Source organism: Ailuropoda melanoleuca, chromosome 10, assembly GCF_002007445.2.
Source record: "Ailuropoda melanoleuca isolate Jingjing chromosome 10, ASM200744v2, whole genome shotgun sequence".
Taxonomy (NCBI): domain Eukaryota; kingdom Metazoa; phylum Chordata; class Mammalia; order Carnivora; family Ursidae; genus Ailuropoda; species Ailuropoda melanoleuca.
Genome location: NC_048227.1, coordinates 78,361,520 through 78,389,006, shown reverse-complemented (window position 1 = coordinate 78,389,006; position 27,487 = coordinate 78,361,520). Strand labels below are relative to the sequence as shown.

At 38.7% G+C, this 27,487-nt stretch overlaps 1 protein-coding gene across 1 annotated transcript in view; it reads right to left on the bottom strand.

Moving 5' to 3' along the window:
• Nucleotides 1-27,487, bottom strand: part of ENPP3 (ectonucleotide pyrophosphatase/phosphodiesterase 3) — a 68,973-nt gene that overhangs the window by 27,245 nt on the left and 14,241 nt on the right. Inside the window, exons 6-15 of the mRNA XM_002923020.4 lie at nt 23,571-23,668; nt 16,498-16,577; nt 13,016-13,135; nt 12,422-12,531; nt 11,115-11,180; nt 10,328-10,400; nt 7,498-7,606; nt 6,343-6,471; nt 5,842-5,873; nt 2,299-2,426 (exon numbers count right to left, since the gene is read on the bottom strand). Coding sequence (XP_002923066.1) covers nt 2,299-2,426; nt 5,842-5,873; nt 6,343-6,471; nt 7,498-7,606; nt 10,328-10,400; nt 11,115-11,180; nt 12,422-12,531; nt 13,016-13,135; nt 16,498-16,577; nt 23,571-23,668 — 945 coding nt within the window. The remainder of the gene's footprint in view (nt 1-2,298; nt 2,427-5,841; nt 5,874-6,342; nt 6,472-7,497; nt 7,607-10,327; nt 10,401-11,114; nt 11,181-12,421; nt 12,532-13,015; nt 13,136-16,497; nt 16,578-23,570; nt 23,669-27,487) is intronic.

The window sequence follows — 27,487 nt, the reverse complement described above, 5'->3', positions numbered from 1 at the left end:
AGGGTGGGGACTGTGTCTACCCCATTTCTTAGAAAGGTGCCTGGGAGGGGCACCTGGGTGGCTCAGTTAAGCAGCTGCCTTTGGCTCAGGTCATGATCCCAGGGTCCTTGGATAGAGTCCCACATTGGGCTCCTTGGTCATCAGGAAACCTGCTTCTCCCTCAGCCTCTGCGGCTTCCCCTGCTTGTGCTCTCTCTTTCTGACAAATAAATAAGTAAAATCTTAAAAAATTAAAAATTAAAAAGAAAAATTAAAAATTAAAAAAATGACTTAAAAAAAAGGAAAGGTGCCTGGGAAGTATTTGTCACTTTCTGATCATAAAATAAAAAGCTATTATTGGGCACCTGGGTGGCTCAGTCGGTTGAAGGACAGCCTTCAGTTCAGGTCATGATCCTGGAGTCCCAGGATCGGGTCCCACATCGGCGTCCCTGCTCAGTGGGGAGTCTGCTTCTCCCTCTGACCCTCCCCCTTCTTGCGCTCTCTCTCTCTCAAATAAATAAAATCTTTTTTAAAAAAGCTATTATTCATGTTCTTTAAGGGGGCACTTTAACAATACTTCTGTTGTAGTTTCAAATAATTGGGCTTCCCCAAATTCGTAAAATCCAACACATTTTAGGCAAAATGAGGATGATGATGGTAGTGATAGGTTTCACTCAATGATGAAATTTGCTACAATTCTGGACTTAATCAAACGAGACTCCTTGGTTGCTCTGGTTTGGGCTGTCGTCAACATTTCCTTTGATCTAATTAGTTTACTTTAATATCAAGAGAATAATAAAACCAGGCTGATTTTGTGTTACAGATGATGACAATGAAGTCCTGAGACATTAATTTGTTTAAGTTCTCACAAACCAGGTGTGGAGGTGGGTCTTAAACTCTCAGCCTTGAACATCTCACTGCTAGCTGTTAAACACACAAAGCTCATAATTTGAGACTAGATATTAATGTGTAATACCCGGAGCTATTCCGGTGGCTGGACTCTCTTCTATAAGCAGTAGGTCATGTTATAGGATCGATGGGCACTTGCTCATTTTGTACCAGTGGCCTCCTAACTTCTTCAATGTCATACTCTCAACAGTAAATATTTGGAGAATTTACCCACATTTGGACTTATAAGTGTTTACATATTACATGCCTACATTACTAAGAGCCTTATATACTTAATATTAGTAAAGCTTAGTCTTTTTAATTCTGGAGAATGCTATGTTGAGCCACGCAGTGAAGCCACTGACCTTCACAAGAGGTTATGAAACTCCAACTCCAAGAAGAGAGGCCAGCGCCATCTAGGGGTCGTGTGTGAACACGCACGCTCTCTGGCCCAACCGCGTACTGCTTGGGGTTTCCCGTTTTCTCACACAACAGGCTCTGCCTAAACCCCAGGTCCTCATCCTGCTCCCATTTACATTAGACCTCAAGTACCTCATCTTTTTTTGTCTCCTCTTTGTTAAACGTATCTTTCAGACTCTGTATTCCCATTGTCCTCTGTCTCCTCCGGCATTACATAGCATATAAATAAGGCCAGAAAACAATATGATCCTCATTCCATTTAAAACCATTTCTGCACATGGAAAAAAAACCCAAAACACTCGAATAAAATATAAAAATAGGAAACATTAGTTAAACTACCAGAAAGCGTGTATATATGTTTTCTGGCTTATTATCAGTCTTCGTCATTGGATGAGAATCCCGTCTGTATGCCAAACGCCTGGATCAAGGCCCAGCACTCACAAAAACAAACATCAATGTGATTTGTGAAACCAATGAATGAACTGGTTATCTTGGGATGAAGTGATTCAGAATCGTTTTTATTTTCTCTAAGCAATGTAAATGATAACTAGAAAAAAGAAATAAATATTAACACCTAATTTGTTAGCTTGGCCTTAGAGCCATAAAGGTGCTCTTTCATAAAAACCACAAAGATCTCGAAGAGCCATCTAATCCATCGCTTACTACCAACCTGGAAGACAACTGAGATCATGTTTACATCCTGTCTACCACCTGAAAAAGACCCGAGTGGGGGTTAGGAATGTGCTACTAATAGTTTCTGGAATGGTCTATAAACTGTCAGTCTTCTTCCTCCCTCTCGTCTATATTGTGAGGGTCAGGATGCTAAGATTGGCAGATTGGCCCCCTAATAACAGGCGTTTCAAATGCAGAAGTGCGAGGTAGCATAAGAAGTCAAGGAGTATCAGCACTCAGGAAAAATGACATGATCATAACAGCACGGTAAAATGAAGGTAATCTATATTGAAAGATGGTTGTTAAAAGTATCACGAGACAAGTAAATAGACGCACAAACCTCACAGCCAGCCACTGCCGATCCACCAGAAGAACAGCTTTGTCAATTCTCACATTTTTGGCAAAGTGTAGTCGTTTTGGCAAATCAGGAGTCAAATAGGGTTTGAAATGCTGATCAGGTTTCCTGCACTAAAAAATAGGTAAATTCTTTCTTCGTCTAAGTTATAAAATGTGCAAGCTAATCCAACAATTTCATCTTCTAAGACAATTAAGCATTTTTTTAAAAGTGGCAAGATTTATTGTGGGGAGCACCGTGTAGTGTGTAAGACTGATGATCACAGACCAGTACCCCTGAAACAAATAATACAGTACAGGTTAATAATAAAAAAAATGTAAGAGGATTTAAGCTTGGGTAATAAAATAAGGTTATTAAACCTATTTTCAATGTGATCATATTCCCCAGTTATGTTGTTTTTGTTGTTGCAACAACATTTAAATTATAATTAAAAATATTATTTAAATTATGATTTGGTGTTTGACGTTCTAAGTTTTTATTCCTGTGTACGTATCTTAAGCCAACACAACCCTCCCCTCCTTTTTTGACAGACAGTAGATATGTCTAGATTTCGAGTGGCAATTATGACTTTTGAATTTAAATTATATATGAAAAGTATATAACACATTAGTAAATATCAGTAAAAATTTAAAAAATCAGTTTAACTGCACCAAAATCCTCTTACAATGGATTCAATTTACCCTTGAAATAACCTATGTTGGCTTAATTCTCAAATCTAGTCCAAAGTTTTTGAGACTTAGGACAGTGAAAAATTCATGGATCTCTTAGAAACTGGAGTAAAATGTTATTTCTTTAATAATTATTGCAGTAACTTGACGGCATATTTTAAAACTGTATAAAAATGCAAGAGAAACAAGAGAAACAAAATACAGGTAAGAATATGGGGAAATTACATTTTTTTCTACTTCCCCAATCATCTTATAAATATTTTAAGTTTGTGTCACTACTATTTTGTGCTCAAACTATTTTGTGCTCAATTTATAGATGAAAAAAGATACCATGAAATTGAACAAAAAACAATTGAAAAAGAAGTATGGACAACACAGCAAAGAGTTACAGAATGAAAAGGGGAAAGGATTATTGCAGATATTTCAGCCAGTTTTTTTCTTGCCTATTTTGGTATCTTTATCAAGGCTGCTTCTTTTTCTGTCTAATTCATCATTACTTCCTTTTTTTGTTGTTGTTTTAAGATTTTCTTTATTTGAGAGAGAGACAGAGAGAAAGAGAGCATGAACAGGGGCACGGGAGAGGGAGAAGCAGGCTCCCCACGGAGCGCGGAGCCCAGTGTGGGGCTCACCCCAGGACCTGGAGACCATGACCTGAGCTGAAGACAGAGGCTTACCCGAAGGACTAGACTGTGCCCTTGACAACCACAGGTCATATGAGAGTCACACTTTCCTAGCCAGTATGTAGCCAGAGTAAACCCCGAGGAGACAAGAGGCATGCCTCCAACTTCCAAAGAATGGGGTTATATTTTGCCTTTGAGAATTTAGGCTGAAGACCCTGAAGTTGGGAAAACTTGGGTCATTTTATCGCAGAACAGTTGATGCTGTTGTCTGTCATGCAGCCAGGACTTTGTTGGACTTAAAGAGTCACCCGTTCGTGTTTGGTTATGTTTGTCCAAAATAAGCTCAATACAGGACCGTGGACCAGCATTACCAGGAATATTGCACTACCACATGCACTATTTCCTGGGAATCGTGGACGACTTCACGACATGATGGTCCATTTCTTCGTGGCTCTGTCGCTCCAGGCCAAGCCTCTATTGACAATGCCAGGTAATGGATTTCCAAAGTCTGTGGTATCCAATCCCCTGTGCTACTGGGACTGTTAGAGATTTGCCCTTCTTCACCCAACAGGCCTTCAGCTATATGTCTAGTGACGTAATGGGGAAAAGAGCAACAATATCGGGTTGTAAAGAGTCCATATGTTGGAAATTCTGAAGTGCGCCTCCCATCAGCATGAACGCACTGCCTGCACGCCCTTCGCCAGCGCGGGTAAGACTGCCTCCCAAGTGCACCCGAGATCACGTATCAGAAGGTGTAAGAGAGGGGCTCCTGGGTGGCACAGCGGTTGAGCGTCTGCCTTTGGCTCAGGGCGTGATCCCGGCGTTATGGGATCGAGCCCCACATCAGGCTCTTCTGCTACGAGCCTGCTTCTTCCTCTCCCACTCCTCCTGCTTGTGTTCCCTCTCTCGCTGGCTGTCTCTATCTCTGTCGAATAAATAAATAAAATCTTTAAAAAAAAAAGGTGTAAGAGAAAAAAGGAGTGATTAAGACTCTAAACAACTGCTGCTCTAATGGTCATTTCGAAAATTTTTTTTATAGATTTTATTTATTTATTTGACAGAGAGAGAGAGCACAAGCAGGGGGAGCAACAGGAGAGGGCGAAGCAGACTCTCTGCTGAGCAGGGAGGGATCCCAGTATAGGACTCAATCCCAGGACCCTGGGATCATGACCTGAGCCGAAGGCAGACGCTAAACCGACTGAGCCACCCAAACTTCCCTCTAATGGTCATTTCTACATCAGACGTGGGGTGGGTCCCAGGGTACAGTAACATTCTTCACCCTGGGTTTTTCTCACCTTCAGTCATTCACATTGCATCCTAACATTTTTTTCCTATAATTGCATGCCACCTATACTTAAATAATCAAGCCCCATCCCAAGCAATGATAAACTCATGAATCTCATATAACAGATAACATACTTGGGAATATACCTTAAATACAGAATCACCTAAGAACATGTCAGGTCTCTCTAGGAGGGGTGAGCTCCACTTTGAAAACCCCAGATGGCCTTAAGCTAAGTACTTGGAATTTATCCTGCCCCTTTACTCACGACCTGGAATGTGGGAACCAATCAAAAGCAGTTGCAATTATACTTTGAAGGTAAGGAGATCATTTTTCTGACTTGGATGAAGAGATCGGTAAGAGTTCATGATTCACTATTTTCTGACATTAAGTCATGCAGAACATGGGACAGGCAATGCAGCTTGAGGCGCACCGGCATGGCCCTTCCGCATGGGACATCAGCCCACTCAGTGAAAACCAGGAGTCCCCCACACTAATCTCCTGTAGGGGTGGCGAATGGAAACACCTAAGATAAAATGGAAATGGAAACACCTAAGATAAAAGCAACTGATATGTGAGGCGCCTGGGTGGCTCAGTCAGTTAAGTGCCTGCTTCCGGCTTGGGTCCTGATCCCAGGGTCCTGGAATCACCCACGTCGGGCACCTAGCTCAGCAGGGAGTCTGCTTCTCCTCCCTCTGCTGCTCATCCTGCTTGTGCTCTCAATCTCTCTTTCTCCTCTCTCTCTCCCCATCAAATAAATAAAATCTTAAAAACAAAACAAAACAAAACAACCGATACGAATGTAAAATAATGTCAACAGAGGGTTTCAAAAACAAATGACAAGTGCCTTTGGCTCAGTATTTCTGAGCCTATGTTTTAGAATATAAATTCCTTCCAACCCAGATTTTAAGGACATTATATTACCTTACATATATGTATTAGGACACTGTATACTTACGCTGAGGTTCCTAACAATTTCTTCAGAATTAACTGTTTCAAAAGATAAAAAAAATGAATCAGATTACAAATGCGAACAACTCAGATGAATTTGACATCTACATTTATTAGTGACTATGATCTGGTAAGATTAAATAAGAAATTATTTGAAGCAAAGAACTATTTTAGAATTTAAGAATGTATTTTAACCTATATGTAGAATATATTTTAACCTAACAATTAAGTAGAATATATTAATTTTGTTTATATTAATGCTGTTTTAATTACTATTTTATTAATATTAGTATGATTAGAATGTTTTAACCTAACAATATTAAATATTACCGTAGACTTTATAGACTGATTATATTAAACAAGGAAGGGGATTTCTCCTTTGATTCTGTGTAGTTTTCCCAAGAAGCCAGAAGAGGGGAACTGGCAATCTCTACATCCCCAGAATCAGGAAGTACAGTTATTCACTTTCGATTTTACCTTTTTTTCACATAGGCATCTTCATACTTACAACTATAAAAGTCATGAGGTATATTACGAGCCCTGATACGAGGGGCAGGCCCTTCATACATGTAGAAGTTTATTCGAGGAAAATAATTAGTCATGTACTCCACCTTGTCACAGTAAGTCTGATCCATTCCTGAATTAAAAAAAAAAATCCACTGAATACATATATAGATAGTAACAATCAGTTGTCTTTGATCATGTCAAATAGGAGATATTGTGTTACAGATCTCAAGTTTCACTGAGCACCTGTACAATTTACCCTATGATTTCACTCTAAATGGCAGACCTTGAAAATCCTGACAGTGAAGAAGGGTTATGTTTATAAGAGAAGAATGAACAAGAATTATAAACGGATCATTTGTTCAACATAAATCAACCAACTTCAAAGAAGAAAATCCTCTAGAGAAAGCTAATGTTGTACACATGTTATTTAAATTTATTTAAGGAGCATGCTCTTCAAAAAAAGATTTCCGTAGTTAAACCTTTACTATTTAAAGATTCTTCAGACTACACCTAAGTTTTTATTTTCATATTTATTCGTAAATTTATTTTGTTTTTTAAATTTAACAAAATGCACATTAAAATGATTACCTTTAATTTTAAAACACTAGGACAATGTGTTAAAAAAATTTTAGAAATTTTTAAAATAAGTTGTTCTGGTTCTCATTATTTTGATGTCCTAAAATATGAACAAAAGTTCTGTAGACATAGTCCTTTTCCTCCTCTCCTCCATGCCTGGTTCCTTCACAGCCTTTGAAGCTTAGCTTGACTAACCTAGAGAGGATTACCCTCATCTGGAAGAGGCCCATTTCTGCTTAATGTACGTCCAAACACACCGTATTTAGGGAAGTATCTGACACTGAACAGGCACTCAAAAAATATTTGAACAACAATCCAACCATATCCCTGTTCAGTACTATTAACTCCATTTTTACAGAAAAATAAGTTTATGGATGGATTTTCAGAATGAATGGTAGAATAAACCAGAAATTTTTAGTCCTCTATTCATCACAGCCTACCACAAAACTTGTTCCTTGCTCATTCAAGAGCTACTAGGTCTGGAAGTACAGACTTTAAAATATCACTATCCTTTTTGCATGATCCTTGAGGTGGTAAGACACAATCAATGATAAAATATGATTTAAAAAGAAAAGTATACCGTGGTCGGTCAAAAGGATTATATTGACACAGTTGTGTAAGTTCCGCTGTTTTAGGCCTTCCATCAACATTCCAAAAGCCTTATCTACCAACTGTAAGGCTTGAATTACCTGAGGGGGAACAAGAAACTGGAGTTAAGATTGTCTTCGTGAATTAAAATTTTAAGTAATGAAATCACTATCTAAGGGAGTAAAAACTGAATACATTTCCTTCTCTGAAATTTCTGGATTTTGAGTACCACATGTATCAAATACCAATTCCCTAAATTTCTATAAACAAATAAAAAAAAATTAAACCATGTTTTCAACAAAGGAAGATAGACCAAGCCAATAAATATCTGAGAAAAACGTTCAACCTCCACAATGTTATTCAGCTGCAAAGGCTTTCATGATAATGCCCAGGGCTGGGGAGGGGAGGTCATGGACACCCCATAGAGGTCTGCGTGGTTACACGTGTGCTGGGGGATCACGTGACATTGCCTAACCGCAGAGTTAAAAAGGCTATAAGGCTACCCTATAACCTAACAGCTAACTTCTGGGCATTTGTTCTCATAAACACAGTACAAATGGAGATTTATACCTAAGGCTAGTTATCACTTCATTCATTCATTCATTCATTCATTCATTATTTCAATACAAGTAAACATAAATATGCCATATCCTTAAGGCATACTTACATACTTAACAAACATTTTGAAATGTGTTTTAAAGAAGCACGGCATGGGGAACGGCTCCCAATACAATGCTAAACATAAAAAGATTAAAGCCAAACTGTGTATGCACCCATACGTAGTTTGTAGTCCTGATTTCATATTTTAAAAGATTTCATTTTTTGGAGAGCGAGCGAGCAGGGAGAGGGGCAGAGGGAGAAGAGAAGCAGACTCCCTGCTCAGCAGGGAGCCCAATACAAAGCTTGATCCCAGGGCCCTGGGATCGGGATCATGACCTGAGACAAAGGCAAGGGCCTAAGGGTTGCCACTACCCTAGTTCGAGACACAGTGATCTCTTTTCTAACCCATTCCTCTCACACAGTAAAACTGATCCTTAAATACACGTACATCTGATCGTGTCACTTCCCTGATTAAAGTGCCTCAGGGCTGCCATTACATATTACATGGCCAACAAGGACCTGCATGAGTTGGTGTCTGCCTGCTTCTCTAGGCTTCCTTTTAGCCCTCACCTCTGGGCCACTGCACTCCAGATGTGCGTGGGATATAGTCTGCACACAGCATTCTAGCAGCGCCTGGCACAGAGGTGCACACGAGAAGAGTAACTGCTATTATTATTCTTAACTATTATCATGCGGTCCATTCATCTAACCATCGGTCCATTTGCCTGTCCGCTCATTTGTCCATTTTGTGCATTCCTCTACCTGCTCAGCTCCTCCCTCAGCCAGGTCACTGATGACCTTTTTTTTATTATTCAGAGAACTTTCTAACCACCCCAGACTAGGTCAGGACCTCCTTAACCACCTCTCAGGGCACCTTGATCTTTTCCTTTGCAGCACCTTTCAAAATGATAAAGTTTATTTGGAGGCCAAACTAGAGCACTTAATAGAAGAAAAAGATATGGTGCCTTGTATAAGTCAGCAGTGGGTGTCAGGCAAATGCAGATTATAGTGTCCCCTCTAAACAATCATATCAAATATGGATAAGAATTAAAATAGAGGGGCACCTGGGTGGTTCAGTTGGTTGAGTTTTCAACTCTTGATTTTGGCTCTGGTCATGATCTCAGGGTGGTGAGATCAAGCCCTGTTGTCAGGCTCTGCGCTCATCCGGGAATCTGCTTGAGATTCTCTCTGTCCCTCTCACTCTACCCCTCTTCTCCCCAGCTCATGTGCGCTTGTGCGCTAAAAAAAAAAAAAAAAAGAAAGAAAGAAAAGAAAAGAAAGAAAGAAAAAGAAAATGAAAGAAGTGGTGAATATACTTCAGATAGTTCTTAAGCCACTTACCCATAAAATAGCCTGATTAAATCTTAAATTCTGGGATATAGTCAAAAGCCGTGTTGGAATGTGAGGACAAAGGGTTAAAAGTGGTAGGACTTGAGTGGGGCTTTGTGCAAGGAATCATTTTGGTTTAATGGGAAAAAAGTAAGAAGGGGGCTTCTGATAAACCACAAAGTCGGGGTGCCAGGATAAATATGCTTGTATTCCAACAGAAGACAACTGTGAAATCAGTTTCCATGAGGCAGGAAAACGCCATCCTCATGGAGGCCTTCCCAGCTTTACATTATGTCCAGGACGATAGAGGCTTCCATGGACTTCAGAAGACAGATGACTTCTTTATTTTTTTTAAGTAACACTTAAGTCCTATCTTTCTGTAGTAAAAATGTAACGTAATGGTTTAGATAATGACAAAACTAATATTTAAAAGGGGACTTCAATGATAATAGCGGCCCAGGAGGAGAGGAAGAACTCTGCCCAAGGCAGGAGCATATTAAATCGGATTATAAGGATCTTATGAATGGAACAAAGTGCATGAAGACACCGCGGGACAGTCCACCACCGACGTGCAGGTGACCCCGTTTGGACTGAGCTACGTTAACGTGCCGAACTGGCATGCGGTAGCTGCCTGGCTGCGCCCACTGTGTGAAATCACACAGCTGCATCTAAGTCCCCCCCAAATGTCTGTCAAATGAATCAAGTTGTAGTTAGTAAAGCAGGTATCTTCTTTTAGGCTTTTAATTATTTTGTGGTTTAAGGAGGTAGACCGTTCACTATTTTAATGTCTTCATGTTCATATCAAATACATTTTATGTAGTGGGAATTCAAGAATATTTTATGTTGGAGGTTAGGGCTAGATGATCTTGCATTTTGTTCAATCGAACACTTACTTCGCCACTGACTGGCCCGCTGTTATGTCCTGCAGAATCAGGTTCTTCCACGTAGATGGTGTAGAAAGCAGGTCTAGGGGTAAAATGGAAACAGAGAAAGACATCAACTTGGAATACACCTGCTGGTTGGATTTGGGAAATGTATAGGTTTAGAACTTGTATAGTTTCCTTCTTTTCCTCTGGTCTCCTTCTCTTCATCCAAGCCCAGTGGTTCTGCTTGGCCCCAGCATGGAGCTTCTCGGAAAAGGAAGGAAGGAAGATGTTCCTGGGTGTGGAGCGGCTCTAAATCACTTAGGAACCTCGGCCTTACTCTTACTGCTGAGTCCTCTCTTGCTGTGCCCAGTCCTTTCTATCTCCCAGTCTCTGACTTTGGGCTCACTCCTTGGGTTGCCATTCTCGTTCTTTCTGCGAATGTCTGGTTTCTAGTGACCTGTTGCTCTCTTGCAGGATGCTCTGACTCCAGGCGGTTGCCAGGGCCTTGCTCCCGCACCTCGGGCTCAGTGAGTCTGTGCTCAAAACAAAGTTTCAGATCCGCTCTGCATTCTGCCTCTAGGCTGTATCTGGTTCTGCGGTACTTGCCTCTACTCTCTGGTACTGGCTCTATCTCTATTGCCCCCTAGTGCCCACGACATTCTCAAGAGCAAATAATTCTTAAAATTTTCTTAAAAAAAAAAAAAAAAGAAACGCCAAGTTCTTTCAGAAATGGTCATTTACAATTAAGAAATAATTTCATTTTAGACCCACAAATACCCCAGTGTGCCAGCAATTTTGTGACACTAGATAGAACCTTTCAGCTTTGGGCAGGTCCAGCCATTTTAACAATGTGGAGATCCTTTCTTCATATGGGATACTTCTGAAAAGAAAAAATAATTTTCAAAATTTAATCAAATCAAAAATAATCCCATTATATTCCTACTCAGGAACACAGGTTGATATTTTTTAGATATCCATTTTGTGCTCATATGTGATCAGAATACTGAAGGGGATTCAGTATTATTCAAAGGGATTCCTGTTTTCACTACTTAGAGATACATTTGTCTCAATATAAATTAAATGTATATTATTTTCTTTCCTTCTTAACCTCCCCTCCCTCAATTTTTCCCCCAACTGAAATAAAAGACCATTAATTATGATCCATTCATTTGATTTTTATTTCATTCATTTATGCATTTATGTTATATTGAGCACCTATTTCTACACACTATTAGTTCATTTTAAATAAAATTTACCAGTGGGCAAACCAAAGATGCCTTCCTTTCTAGAGACGACATTCCAGTGAAGACAATAAACAATAAACGATAGATCTGATACATAAATACATTATGTAGTGTATCACAAGGTGACAAATACTATGGAGAAAGACAGACTAGAACACAGTTAAGGGCATGTGAAACCAGGGTGGGCATGGTTTGGAATTTGAAATCTTCGTTTGATCAGGCTAAGAAAATATTGGGAAAATAATTTTTAAGCAGCAGCCTGAAGGGGGTGAGGGAGCGGGTTGTGCAGATACATGGAGAGAGTTATCTCAAGCAGAGGGAATAGCCCACCCAAATGCCCTACACAGAGCAAGCCAGTTGGGTTAAGGTCCACCCGGGTGGTGAGAACCTGGTGGAGGAGTGAGAGAGGCGGTCTAAGACACAGGGGGGTGGTGAGGGTCATAACGACAGGGCCTTGCACGCTTCTGTGCATGGGACAGGGAGCCATGGAAATTTTTGGTGCAAAGAAGTGTCGTAACTGGACTTTTTTTTTTTTTACCCTTCTGGTTGATAGATTAAAAAGAGATGACAGGAGATAAGAATAGAAGCAGGGAGATGTGTCAAGAGGCAAGGGCAGTAACAGGCAAAGGATGATGATAGCTCCAACCACAGCAGTCATGCTGGAAATAGCCAAGTTCTCAGACTGCATGTATTTTGAATTAGAGCCACAAGCATTTACTGACAGACCAGATGAGGGTTGAGAGAGAGAGAAATCAATGATTTCTTCAAGATTTTTTACCCAAACAACCAGAAAAGCAGAATTACTATCAAGATTAAGACCGAAACCATCCCAATCAGGCCTGCGTAGGTGGGATCATCTCTGCAAGCCCTTCACTACCTGTCGTAATTCATATACATGGAAGGAAAGGAGCCATTGATAGCCACGTCTGATCCAGGCCAAAAGAAGCTACCAGCTTTTAAACCTTGATACATTGCTGTCAGCCAGATCTAGAAGAGAAAATTTAGGATAAGTGAAGAGAATAATTAGCTTGGGTAGACTTACAGGAACGGTGACATTTTTTAGAAACCACACAATATTAACAGCTGCAAAATTTAATTACCCAGGGATCTACCTCGAAAATCAAAAACACAGTAAGCTAGTAAGAAAGACCTTTTTTTTTTCAAATTGGTAAAATTGTACAGTTCCTCCTTCCTTTTAAAGAATCAGAATGAGGGGAAAAATTAACAGAAAATCTTCCTGAGAAGTTTCTGCATTGATATGTTTAGAATACTCAGCAGGTTTCAACAGAAGGCAAGTTAGGCCAGCAATCATACATATTTAGAAGATTAAAATTGTAAGTGGTGAAACACCCTCCCACCACCCTCCACCCTTAGAAATTAGAAAGATAATGTAAAACTGGAGAGAAGAGTGAACCACTAGCACACTGAAAAATGGAGATTATTTTGGGGTCACATGTAGAATGCTACATACTGGTTGCCCTTGCCACCAAGCGGGATTATTTTTCTCCTTGGATGAAAGTGAAAAGTTCCTGTTGAGGTTTACATCATATATATTATTGTCAATGATGCCATGGGATTCTGGATATAATCCCTAAAATGATAAACGATAATTTCAAAAAAGATTTAGAATAAAATAATACATCAATAAAACATATTTAAGTTGAAATAGCATAAAATCTGTGACTCATATCTTGGAAAGATGTCATATGCCTTTCAAAATAAAACCTCTGGGTTAAACCCAAATACCAAATACATACATGTATGTATATATATGTATATACATAGGTATAGGTGTAAGGGTAGGTATAGGGATAGGTGTAAGTATAGGAATTTATATACATGTGTAGGTATTCTGGCTCTGCCATAGTCTAGAGCAGCAAATGAATGACACTGGCAGATGGCTTTGTGCTGATGGTGTTAATATAACTCTTATGTGATTAATTACTGTTAAAGTTTCCTGTATTATAATGATCGGCCATTGGTTACGTTTGCAAAAATCGCAAGAAATGTACTACTAGGAAGCTTTTTCAAGTATCAAATATCTTGGGTAAAGGGGTTCAAGTGTGTTACCAGCACTTTAGAAGGAAGCCTGCCTCGTCTGTAACCATCTTCCCTTCCACTCATCAATCAACCCAATCATTCCTTCAATCTGATCACATATTTATTTATTCTATACATTTCATTGAAAGCCTATGATACGCCATGCATTTGTAACTAATTTTAGGTAGATTTAGAGTCATTACATCAGAATATTACTATGTATATGAATGTGGACACACGTATGTATATACAGTAAATTAATAGCACTTATGTATAACCCTTTATTTATACAAACATACGCTATATATGTGTGTTATATATATAATGTACGTACATTTATGTATATGTAATTCTTTTTTTATTGAAGTATAGTTGACATACAATGTTATTGCAGTTTCAGGTGTACAACACAGTGATCTGACAATTCTAGACATTAACCTATGCTCACCATGGTTAAGGGTAGTTGCCATCTGTCACCGTACAACATAACGACCTTATTGTTGACTACATCCTTATCCTCTACCCTTCATCCCTGTGACTCATTTATTTTATAACTGGAAGTTTGTATCTCTTAATCCCCTTCACTTATTTTGTTGACCCCCCCCAACTCCCTTCCCTCTGGCAACCACCAGTTTGTTCTCTGTATTTATGATTTTGTTTCTTATTTTGGTTTTTGCTTGTTAGTTTGTTCATTTGTTTTGGTTTTAGATTCCACGTATAAGTAAAATCATAGGGTATTTGTCTTTCTCTGTCTGACTTACTTCACTTAGCATAACACCCTCTAGGTCCATCCATGTTGTCACAAACAGCAAGATATAATTCTTTTTTATAGATGAGTAATAGTCCGTATTATGCCATCTACAATGGAATACTACTCAGCCATCAAAAAGAATGATATCTTTGCAATGACATGGATGGAACTAGAGGGCATTTTGCTAAGAGAAATAAGTAAATCAAGGAAAGACAGTTATCATACGATTTCAGTCATATGTGGAATTTAAGAAACAAAACAGAGGAGAATAGAGGAAGGGAGGAAAAAATAAAACAAGACAAAATCAGAGAGTGAGACAAACCATAAAAGATTCTTAATCATAGGAAACAAACTGAGGGTTGCTAGAGGGGAGGGAGGTAGAGGGACGGGGTAACTGGGTGATGGTCATTAAGGAGGGCACTTGATGTAATGAGCACTGAGTGTTATATACAACTGATGAATCACTGAACTCTACCCCTGAAACTAGTAATGCTCTAAATGTTAATTAATTGAGTTTAATTTAAAAAATGAAAAAAATTCCATATATACCACATCTTCTTTATACATTCATCTATCAACAGACAGTGAAAATGCTTCTATAACTTGGCTGTTGTCAATAATACCGCAATAAACATAGGGTGTATGTCTTTTCAATTTAGTGCTTTCACTTTCTTTTTCTTTCTGGGTCACATGGTATTTCTATTTTTAATTGTTTGAGGGAACTCCGTATTGTTTTCCGCTGTGGTTGCACCTGTCTACGCTCCTACCAAAAGAGCATGTTTCCTTTTTCCTCCACACCCTCGCCAAAACTTGTTATTTCTTGTCTTTTGGATGCTAGCCATTCTGACAGGTGTAAGGTGATATCTCATTGTAGTTTTTATTTGCATTTCCCTATTGTCTGTGATAATTATGTTCTATAAAGTTGCTGCAAACACTGATTCAGTGAATACTGAACCGCTACTCCTCAGGAAAATACAGGGATAGGTTCCTGCAAGCCTGTGGTCACAACATTTTTGTCCGCTGGTCAATACATAATCTTGTTTTTGTCTGTTTCTGTTTAAAGATATCTCATATAACCTAGGCTGTTGTTTGGCTATAACTCAGGCCTGAATCAAGCTTATCTAACACACATATATCTTCTCTATGAGGGACATCATGGCAACCCTGCTTTTCGGAATACTAGACAGCACTTAGCACTTCGCTTGAGGGCTATTTTAAGCAGCAATTTAAAAATCATCAACAAAAAGCACAAACATGAAAAATATGATACTAAATAGGCAGTAGACTGTGGAAACAACATTTGTTTACTGTATGAGAGCTACAACATGAAAAGCAGAGTGTCACCTTGGTAGACCTCAGGTGGGAATACGTGAGCTGCGCAATTTTAGTATTTAGGAAAATCTGCAAGTATATATACGTATACACGCATGTATGTGTGTATATGTATACACACCCAAGCATACATGCGTACATTACATATTATTACTTACAAGTTAAAATTTAAATATTATAGTTACTGTTTCACAGTAATAAAAGAATAAATTCTAAGTCGTAAGGACCCAATACCCTTTGGTAATAAAGGCTGAGGTAAAGGACTCCTTAATATGTGTTCTAAATCTATAAATGTTACATAAATTTTATTTTATTTTGATTTCAAATTGATCATCTCACTTATGTCTTACCATACATGACAATTCACTTGGTTTATTTGTTTTATCTAAAGCGATCTAGCCAGAATGAATTTATTTAAAACAGATGGCTTTGTCAAGTTAAAGACAATGAAAAGATTAGGAAAAAAAGAAATTTCCTACATCAAAGTGGCTGTCCTCACACTTAACCTACCATAGCTGACTTTCAGATAAGTGGAGGCAACTCCAAAGATCAAAGGAGAATGGTGTTTCTCACTTCCAAGAAGCTATCCTGGCCTGTCACACAGATGAATTAGCCTACTGCTGGGACATCCATCATACTTCACACCACAGAGCACTGGACTGGCCTCGCAGTGAGATGCTACTTCCTAGCCTGAATTAAGCCATGAACTGTCACCATGTGTGCTTGTGAAATGTGTGGCATGGAGCTCAGTGTGGCCGTGCCTCAGCGTGTCCGTGGTGACCAGTTGCCTGTCTATGCCTGTTGGTCTTGCCACTGGGCCAAGCACTTACCGTGACAATAGTGTAATGATTTGGGAAGGTTTTGGTTGGATAGACAGCTCTCATGTATTTCGAATGAATTCCACAAGTTTCTGCAACAAAGCATAGTGAGAAATTAAGAAGCCCCAGCACCCACAAAACCGCCCCTACTTCCTGTGGCAGTGGCAGCAGCCCCCCGGACCCAGGCAGCCCACAGTCCCAGAGGCGAGGACCTGGGCTGCTTGGCAGGGGCAAAGCGGACCTTGGCTGCCATCAACAGTGGGGAACCCCGACCACCACCATACTGTAGAGACTCCAACTCAAAAGATCCCTAGAGCTACCAGTTTGTTTGAAGGAAGGGATCCATCATACTGTTCAGAGGCACCGCCTCCCTCCCCTAAATCAGGCCGAGAAGGAACCAGCCAGCTTTTACCTCCTCCTGGTTGTTTTTTCTTTCCCACCCCATGTTATTTTTTATCTCCCCTCTCACCCCTACCTTTGAAGCCATTTTATGAACTGTCACGTGTCACCTGCACCTCCAGTAAAAACAAGAACAGGCTTTCCCCATGGGGGAAAATTTTTGAGTTTTTTTTAATAAATAAAAACTTGAACATAACATTTTCCAGAGAAATAAAAAAAGTAACTAAACAGTGGATTAAAGATGGAAAGAGGTTGAAATTCTGATGCCTATAATTTCTCCATCCCAAGGAATGTCAGTTTTTTGTAGAGAAGTGAGCCAAATCAAGGGTCTACATTTTTCTGTAAAGGACAGATAAATATGTTCAGCTTTGTAAATCCACACAGTCTGTTATAATGGCTCAACTCAGCTATTGAGGCCCAAAAACATCCACAGATGCTACGTGAACAAATGAGCATGGCTGTCCTCCATTAAAAATTTATGAATATTGAAATCTGAATTTCACTTAATTTGTACATGTCACAAAATATTATTTTCCCCCCAACCATTTAAAAATATAATACAATTCTTAGCATTTAGCAGGACACAGAAAAACAGAGTTTTGACCAGAGTTGCTGACCCCTCAGCCAAGCGTACCCTAAAGTATACACTGCCATCAGCTTTGCTTTTGCTGCTCCCCTCTTCCTGACCCTGGTCATTAGGAAGAGAATGTCTAGATCACATTTGCATCTCAGCTAATAGTTCTTATATGACAGTATCCAATATAACAAAAGTCAACACAACTATCTAGAAAACTGAAAAGGAATTTGACTTGTATCAGAGCATACGCCCATGTCATGTAGTAACACAAAACGAGCTAACTTTACTACTATTATTTTCAGTATAGTTTCCAATTGGATCACTGCAGTTTCCTGTGATCTGTTTTCCACAAAGCATGGCGTCAATTTTGCTATCAAATGTCCTGTTGTTTTCGGTCTGTGCAATGACCCCGCAGAAGGTCAGAACCACTGCAGCATTGCCGCTCCCTCTGCAACAGTGAAATGCCAGAAATTTTCCATACCCAAGTCCTGTCAACTCAAATTCTAAAGCAAAGCTTCATCATTATCGACTCTATTTAGGTGAAAACAAAAAGCAAAAATGATTGTTGTCCGAAAGTAACAAAGTTTGAAGCTAGAAATAATGAATGTTTGCTCAACTGGGCTTGGAGTTGGTCCAATACGCAGTGTTTCCAATATGACCTAGGGATTACCTTCTTCAGAACCTTTTTGGGCTCCATATCAAGTTTACTAAACAGGACTCTGGTAGGAATGGAGGGGTAGGTGGAAGGTGAAGAAAAGGGAGTTCAATAAATAAATAAATAAATAAATGAATGAATAAATAAAAATAAAATCTACATTTGTGGCAAGCATCCCTAGTGGTTCTGTTGTACCTAAGGCTGAGGCCTGCCCTGCGATTTGATTCCTAAGTATAATTGAAAATTAAAATAACCTTCTTTTGGGGCGCCTGGGTGGCACAGCGGTTAAANCTGAGGCCTGCCCTGCGATTTGATTCCTAAGTATAATTGAAAATTAAAATAACCTTCTTTTGGGGCTCCTGGGGGGCACAGCGGTTAAGCATCTGCCTTTGGCTCAGGGCATGATCCCGACAATAAGGGATTGAGCCCCACATCAGGCTCCTCTGCTATGAGCCTGCTTCTTCCTCTCCCACTCCCCCTGCTTGGGTTCCCTCTCTCGCTGGCTGTCTCTATCTCTATCAAATAAATAAATAAAATCTTTAAAAAAAAACCTTTTCTTTTAGTTAATACAAACAATAAAGAAATCTCATTCTCAATCATAGAAAGATACATTTATTACTGTTAAGAAGTTGTATGATAAGAAAATAAAGTGAGATCCAATTCATTATACAATGAAAGGAATTTAAGTAGGAGAAAAAGCATTACAAAATAAACGAAATATAAAGTCAGTTTCTGTTTTTATTTCCTTCAAACATGGGTAATGTAATTAAATTCTTAAATGCCTAAAGGCACTGAGTATAAAATAAAATATAAACTAAGCTACTGGTAATGGAAGAACATGACACCTCCCTATTGCGAATGTCCCAAGCAGGACACACCTGCTTACTATTCATGACTCAGGCTACCATTTGGATCACCTGCCTTTGAACCAGAGTTGTTGTAGAACAGCTCCCAGAAAGCAAAATCTTCTACCATTGTTTCTTCCAGAATTTAATAATCTAAATTAAAACTAAAAAGAATCATTCTGGAAGGACACACAATAAACTGATAAGAGTAGTTGCTTCTGCAGAGATGAGATCAGGACAAGAGTTTTATTGTTTCTGGGTTGGTGGTAGTTATTCTATTAGATACATATTTTCCCTACTATTTACCTTTTAATATTGTTTTAAAAAGTTTATTGTTTATATAATTTACCCCTTTAAAAAAATTTTAAAAGGGAAGTGCCACCCAAAAAAATCTGAAAATATAAATGGAATAAACACATACCCCGAGTAACTACAAACTATAAGGAGGAGCAGAAAACGAAATGGATGAGTAGGTGGAACAGCCGAGAGAAGCAGCAAAAGCAGTGTGAGGATGCACGCGTATAGCAACAAACACCTACATTAAAAGAAACCCTTTCAAATAAACAACCTAACTTTATACCTCGAGGAACTTGAAAAGAACAAACGAAACCCAAAGTTAGTAGAAGGAAACCATAAAGATTACAGCAGACATAAATAAAATAGAGAAAAATAATTTTTAAAATTATGAAAATTAAACTTGGTTTTTGAAAAGATAAAATTAACAAACCTTTAGCTAGACTACACCTTTCCAGAGAAAATCCTAGGATTAGAAGGCTTCACTGCTGAATTCTATCAAATATTTAAAGAATTAATGCTATCATTCTTAAACTCTTCCAAAACATTGAAGAGAAAACACTTTCAAACTCATTTTACGAGGACAGCATTACCCTGATATCAAAGACAAAGACACTACAAGAAAAGGAAACTGTAGGACAATATCCGTGATGAACATAGATGCAAAAATCTTAATGTGATACATCACATTAATATAATACAGGATAAAAATCACATGATCATATCTCAACAGGCGCACGAAAGGCATTTGATAAAATTCAATACCCTTTCATGATAAAAACTGTCAACAAACTAGAAGTAAAGGGATATTACTTCAACATAATAAATGCCATATATGGAAAGCCCACAGCTAACATCATTCCCACAACGAAAAACCAAGCTTTTCCAGTAAGATGCTGGACTCTTTCAAACACCATAAAAAATAACTAACTCAAAATGAACTAAAGACTCAAATATAAAGCCTGAAACTGTAAAAGTCTTAGAAGAGGAGGAAAGATTCATGACATTGGTTTCAGTAATGATTTCATGAATATGATACCAAAAGCATAAGCAACAAAAGCAACAATAGACTAGTGAGACTATATCAAACTAAAAAGCTTCTGTGCAACAGAGGAAACCATCAACAGAAACAACATATGGAATGGAAGAAAATGTTTACAAGCTGTATATCTGATAAGGAATTGATTTCTAAAATATATAATGAACTCTTACAACTCTAGAAAAGAAAAACTAAAAACCCACTGAAAAATTTGCTAAGGACTTGAATAGACATTTCTCTGAAGAAGACCTACAAACGACCAACACGTATAAGAAAAGATGATCAGGAATGCCTGCGTGGCTCAGTTGGTTAAACATCTGCCTGTGGCTCAGGGTTGTGGGATCGAATCCCTCATCAGGCTCCTTGCTCAGCAGGAAGCCTGCTTCTCCCTCTGCCTGCTCTCCCTGCTTGTGCGCTTGCTCTGTGTCTCTCTCTGACAAAAAAAAGAAATAAAGTCTTAAAAAAAAAAAAGATGATCAATGTCACTAAATCAGGAAAATGCAAATCAAAACCACAATGAGTTATCACTGCACACCTGTTAGAATGGCTATTGTCAGAAACACGAAAGGCGAGCGCTGGCAAGGGCATAGAGAAATTGCAACTTTTGTATGTGGATGGTGAGAATACAAAATAGTACAGCCACTGTAGAAAACAGTATGGAGGTTCCTCAGATAATTAAAAATACTACTACCCTATGATCCAGCAATCTCACTTCCAGATGTTTATCCAAAAGAATTGAGATCAAGATCTTGAAGAGATATTAACACTCCCATGTTCAGTGTAACACTATGCACAACAGCCAAGATGTAGAAAAAAAAACCCTCCATGTCCATTGACAGATAAATGCATTTTTAATGTTATGGAACTTGATTCAGCCTTAAAAAAAAAAAAAAGAAGGAAATACTACAATATGCAACCCTATGGATGAACCTTGAGGACATTAAATGAAACAAGCCTGTCACAGAAAGACAAATACTGCATGATTCCACTTATATGAGACATCTAAAAGATTCAAACTCACAGAAGCAAAAGAATAGAATGGTGGTTGCTAGGGTCTGTGGGGAGGAGAAAGTGGAGAGTTGCTAATCAATGGGTATAAAATTTCATTTACATGAGATGAATGAAGTCTAGAGATCAGCTGTACAACACTGGGCCTACAGGTAACAGTATTGCATTATATACTCAAAAGCCTATTAAGTGGTTAGGTCTCATGTTAAGTGTTTTTCCCACAATAAAATTAAAAAGGAGGAGGAGGAGGGGGCAGACAGCAAATGGCGTCTGCTGTGGAGAATTTAGGAGTTCTATTATTCACGAATGTAAACCTTGCTAACTCTAATCTTCAAAACTCTGCAAACATTTCCTGTCAGATACACCTGTTCTACTAGTCTTATTCTATCCCCAGTTTCTAGCCCAACTTTCCAGGAAACCTGACTTGTAGTTCAAGACAAATCACCTCTTACCGGACAGTTTCCTGTTCTTGGGACTGACCCCTTTTTTTCTGTTCCCACCCACACTCAGGCAAGACAATGACCTCACCTGCTCACTAGAGTTGAGTCTGAGCCCTTTTAACCATCACAGGTATGACTCATGGTGCTGTGGTATTAATTCATGCTCAGTTTCCATGACCACTGTCACTGTCACCCAACCCAGAGGGCTTGATGGGACACTGGAGATGGGTTTCTAGACTTCCTTAACGTGATGCCTGTTGTCACACTCCTCCCTCAAGCCTACCATTCCCAGGATGTCCTAATCCTAAATCTTATCACATCTACTCTTAATCGGGTCTCCTGAAAGCTAACATCCCATTTTGCCTTGGTAGCCCTAGTTAGTGATGTTTATACCTTAAAGGATCAAAATCTTGTCTGCGTGACTTAAAAAATACATATTAAACCTTAGAAAGGGAATACTCTCCAAGGCCCAATATTTTTCACTGGTGTCATTTCCAACCCTGAGTGGGATGAGCAAATCAAATAATCCCACTTCAAAAGGGGTTCAGCTCAGCCTGACTAGCTAAATTCTCCTCGGATACAGAATTTGATATCCAGATTATCAAGGAAAATGCGGATAAGGAAACAAACTGTGGGAGGTGTTAATTAACTTTCAGGGCCGAAGTAACTCAGCGTTTCAATGGCAAATCCCGAATTTGGAGCCAGTTCTGTCAGAATCCCAGACTCTCAATGTCTTTGCTAAGGATCTGCCTCAGAGAGTGAGAAAAAAGCTGAAGTGACAAAGCACCTTGTGTTAGAGGGGGAAGCAGTCCATCATGGGATTTTAGAGCTGGAATGAACAGTAGAAATCATTAGAGCTAATCCTCCCATTCTACAAGTGAGGAAACTGAGACCAAGACAAAGGAATGCCTTGTCTCAAACAGCTAATTTTTAGTTATCTGGAGAAAAATAAAAACAGGACAACGCTAAAATTGTTGATAAACTTGGAGGACCTTGGAGCCAAACGAGGGCCTGACAGAAGGGGGAAGAAAGAATTGTGGGGCAGTGAAGACTATAGACCCGGGAGCCAATGGTCTGGCTCTAACCATACTGATACTTCTTGGTTCTGCCTCCTTAGGTACTTAATTTCTCTTTATTAATAACCTTATAAAATCGTATGAGGGCCGAGTATCCGGAATAGAAGTGTGACATCCTGATTAAGATGACAAGAAAACCAGTAATTGTAATAGCGGCTAAAAATCATTCAGTGTGTACCACATTATGTACTCACAGAATGCCCATCAGGTAGGAAGGGACGATTTTACAACTCAAGAGAATGGGTACCAGCAGGTGAAGTTAGCTTGCCTGCGGTCTCACAGCTACGAGGCTGTGGAGCCAGGTTCCAGGCAGCTGACTTCCAGAACCAGACACAGATATTGGACTTTCTGCCTACTGGAGCACTTGTTATGTGCCGGCTCTGTTCTGCCACCCAGGCTCCTTCAGGATCCTGTCCCTGCTGGTCACATTCTTCTTGCTAAGACCCAACACCCAAGTCTGACAAACACCACTATGGAGACAGTGTATGTGAAGAGATTTTCTTAGGATGGAAGTTATGTTCAAATACAAAACAAATCACAATAAACAAACAAAAAGATAAGCATGCTACAAAATAAGGTGAAGCTAATAAGTATGAAAATAGATACCATGAGTGATAAATTCCTCAGGATCTTCAGAGGACCTGGGAGAAGGCAAATGACTAATATGGAAGGTCAGGAAGGAAGGTACCCATCTACAGACTGGTGAACTAGTGTCCTTATCCATTGTGTGCCTGAGGCTGTGGAAGACTTACTCAGTTTATTAATATTAGGTATGAGGGTGTCCCATGTCTGCAAATATTCAGCTCTAAATCCATCCATGGAAAACAAAATAACTGGTGGCAGTTCAAATCTGAAAAATGGAAAATAAAATATTAGTCTATTATTTTGATTGTAAAAAAAAAATAAAGACATTTTTCTGTACTACTTACAATTCTCTAAATTAGAAAATGCTTAGAAGGTACAGTAAGAAAACAATCCTGGGTCATATTTTTTTTTTTAATTGTTATCTCTTGGGGCGCCCGAGTGACTCAGTTGGTTAAGTGGCTGCCTTCGGCTCAGGTTGCGATCCCCGGAGTCCCAGGATCAAGCCCTGCATCCGGCTCCCTGCTCAACAGAGAGTCTGCTTCTCCCTTTGACCCTCCCCCCTTCTCGTGCTCTCGGGTTCTCTCTCTCAAATAAATAGAATCTTTTAGAAAAATTTAAAAAATTAAATAAAAATTGTTATCTCAAGAATCAGTACTTCCAGTACGTAAGGAACCCCTAATTAGCATATTAGTAATGTTAGTAGGTCAGTAATCCCTTAGCTTCAGTCTTAATAGCTATTGAACTCTAAGCAGTTACTTGACCTCTCATAACTCAGTCCCAACCCACTCACCTAATACTTTGGAATAACTGTAACAGAACATTAGTATCATTGACTTACCTCAAATATATTTAGTGTTTTACAGTAATGAGTATATATGGCGCTAATTAATTGCAGTTTTTCATAGAGGTCAGCAGCATGTGAGCAGAGCATTAACAAAACATCCTCAGAAATGGGGCTGTTAATTGCAGACCTTTCATGGACCTGACTTTGCTGAAGAGTTAAGAGCAATGATTACTGAATATGAGGCTCAAACTCAAAAATTGTAAAAGTTAATTCTTCTACTGTATTTTGGGATATAATTATGATATGAAATTTAGGAACTCTATAGCTATAGCTTATGAGGTTTTTATTATGCTAAAGTTTACCCTTTTGGTTCTTTATTCTAATATCTTACTATGTTAATATTAACATCAAATGCATTACAATCTTTTTAATATTTTAATATTTTAATCTTTTTAATTTAAGTTAAAGTGACAGAAGGTAACTCTCAGGGTATAGCCAAAGACTCTTTTCTTTGTTCATTTTTTTTCACTTTAAAAATTTTACTTGTATATATTTTATATACATATGCCCACACACATTTCACAGATGTATAGTTTGATAAATGTTTCCTAACTTCCTAACTGAACTCCACCCAGATCAAGAAACAGAATACCAGCACACTAGAATTCTCCCTTCCAGCTCCTTTCCACTCAACAGCCCCTGTAAACCACACCTCCACCAAGGGTGAGAAGTAGCTTGACCTCAAACAACATAGATACGTTGTGCCTGTAGCTGATTTTATATTTACATGCAAACATAATCCAACAGTTTATATTCTGTTGTGCCTGGCTTCTTTTACTGAACCTTAGGTTTGAGGTTAATCCATACTGTTACATGTAGTCGTAGATCATTCACTCTCATGGCTGTCTTTGCAGTCCAGTGAATGAATAAACCACAAGTTAATTATTCTACTGTTGCTGGGCATTTAGGTAATTTCCACTTTGGAGCTATTATGAATAGCAGCTATAAACACCAACATTTGTTTTAAATTCCAAATATACCGCATGCAACTGAGTATGTGAAGCTCTGTGCTCAAGGAGCTTCACATTGAAATATTTAAGCGGGGGGGTATGCAGTGGCTGGTGATGGACACTGGGGAGAGTATGTGTTGTGGTGAGCGCTGGGTGTTATATACCTGTACCCCTGAAACAAATAATACATTGTATGTTAATTTTTAAAAAATTGAAAAAAATAAATTTTTAAGCAAAAACACACTTTTTCAAGAAAACTGCTTAGAGTATTCCTTAAAAATTCTGACGAATACTCAATATTATTATGAAGAAAGTTCTGAATGCTAATACAAACTATTTTTTAAAAAGATTTATTTGTTTATTTTAGAGAGAGCATGAGAGTGCATGTGAACAGGGGGAGGGGCAGAGGGAAAGAGAGAATCTCAAGCAGACACCCCGCTGAGCACAGAGACTGATGTGGGGTTCACCCACTATCCATGAGCGCATGATCTCAGCTGAAATCAAGAGTCTGATGATTAACCAACTGAGCCACCCAGGCACCCCTAATATAAACTATTAATAAGAAAAATAACTTCTGTGTTTTTCAAGGTGCTTTGTAAAGCTAGAAAAATATCAGCCTGGCCATCTAATTCCATATTTTAAAAGAAACTGTAGAGGAGAATCTGGAGGACAAGTCTATCTGGTTTCCCATAATATACAGTTATTGTAGTGTAATTCATTTAACAAATATTTGACTCAGACATTATGCTAGGTATTGAAAATAAAGGCATGAAGGAATTACAGCCCTAATCTAGGGGATGAAACTGAGAAATAAACAGGAGTGGTTAAGGGGTAGATTTGATTACAGGATGCTATTCAACTACGTAGGGGATGTCAGATTTGATGTTTGTAAGGTAAGAGCAGACATGTGAACTTGGACCTAAAGAACAAATAGAAATAATATGAAAAGAGAATGGGACCAATGTGTTAATCAAAAAAAATGTATATATATATATATACACACACACACACACATATGTACGTACATACACACACACACACACTGTGCAAAAGCCCATGTGAGAGATGTGGTAAACACATGCAATAATATTTATGAGTCTCAAAATCACTGGATTAAGAGAAAAGACACAAGGGAACATATGGGATGATTGCATTCATATGAAATTCTACAACAGGAATCTATGGATAGAAATAAGTGCACGAGTTGTCTTTCTGGGGTGATGGAAATATTCTTTATCTTGGAAATGTTCTATATCTCTGGGTTACATGGGCTTCTGAATTTCCAAATCTCATTATACTGTACATATAAATGTGAGCATTTCAATATATGCAGATCATACCTCAAAAGAAAAATAAAATGGAAAATTAGGATTGTTTTAACTACCATATATAGAAAACTCGTCAAGAAGTTCAAGTGGTGCATTGCAATTTGCATTGGAAATACTTATTCTTCATAAATTCATTAGCATAAGGCTGTTAAAATTTGTATATTCATAAATATCCCATCCAAATAACCTTGCAGCTTAAAAACAAGGTCAAACGTTTACCTATGGGATCAAGATGTTGACTTCTCACATGAAATCTTCTGAACTTGGCATTATTATTATTATTATAATTACTACTACAATTTTATAGATGAAGCTCAAAGAATTGACTAGAGCAATTATACTCAAGTATCCTTTTTATCCTACATTTTTTGCTCTTCCACCCGGAAGGCACTGAACAGGGCAGCTGGATCTGAGGATCGGGGTAAACCAAAGTAGCATGGTACAAAAACAGACATTTTCCACACACATTCTTTAAGTAAAATAAAGCAACCTAAAAATGACTCCACCAATTCTTCCTACACCCAGATATTCCATTTTTCTTGTACCTCACCATCTTCCTTCCACTGTCTAGGCCAGAAGAATGAAGTCAGTGAAGGGCAGAGGGGGCAACTGGAGGGGAAATCTACCATGACCGGGAGGTGATGTGGGGCATGCTTCCAGGGCTGGGAAAGGTCCAATAGCAGCCATTACAAATATGTGGAAAAGAGGCTCGAGAGGGGTGGGGTGAGGTGTTTCACCTCATGCGTTCATCACTCATGTGCACATGATAAAGTTCTCCTCATCCATTTTTCCTTGTAAGGCCTTCCACGGATAAACTTCTATCCCTTTCTTCAGTAACTGTAAATTCAAAGTTCTAGGATGTTCATAGGAAAGAGTTCTGGCTAGAGTAATTCAGATCGAAATCCTAGTCCTGACCAGAGGACCATGAAAATGCTAGTATTTAATACTTCAACCATTTTTTT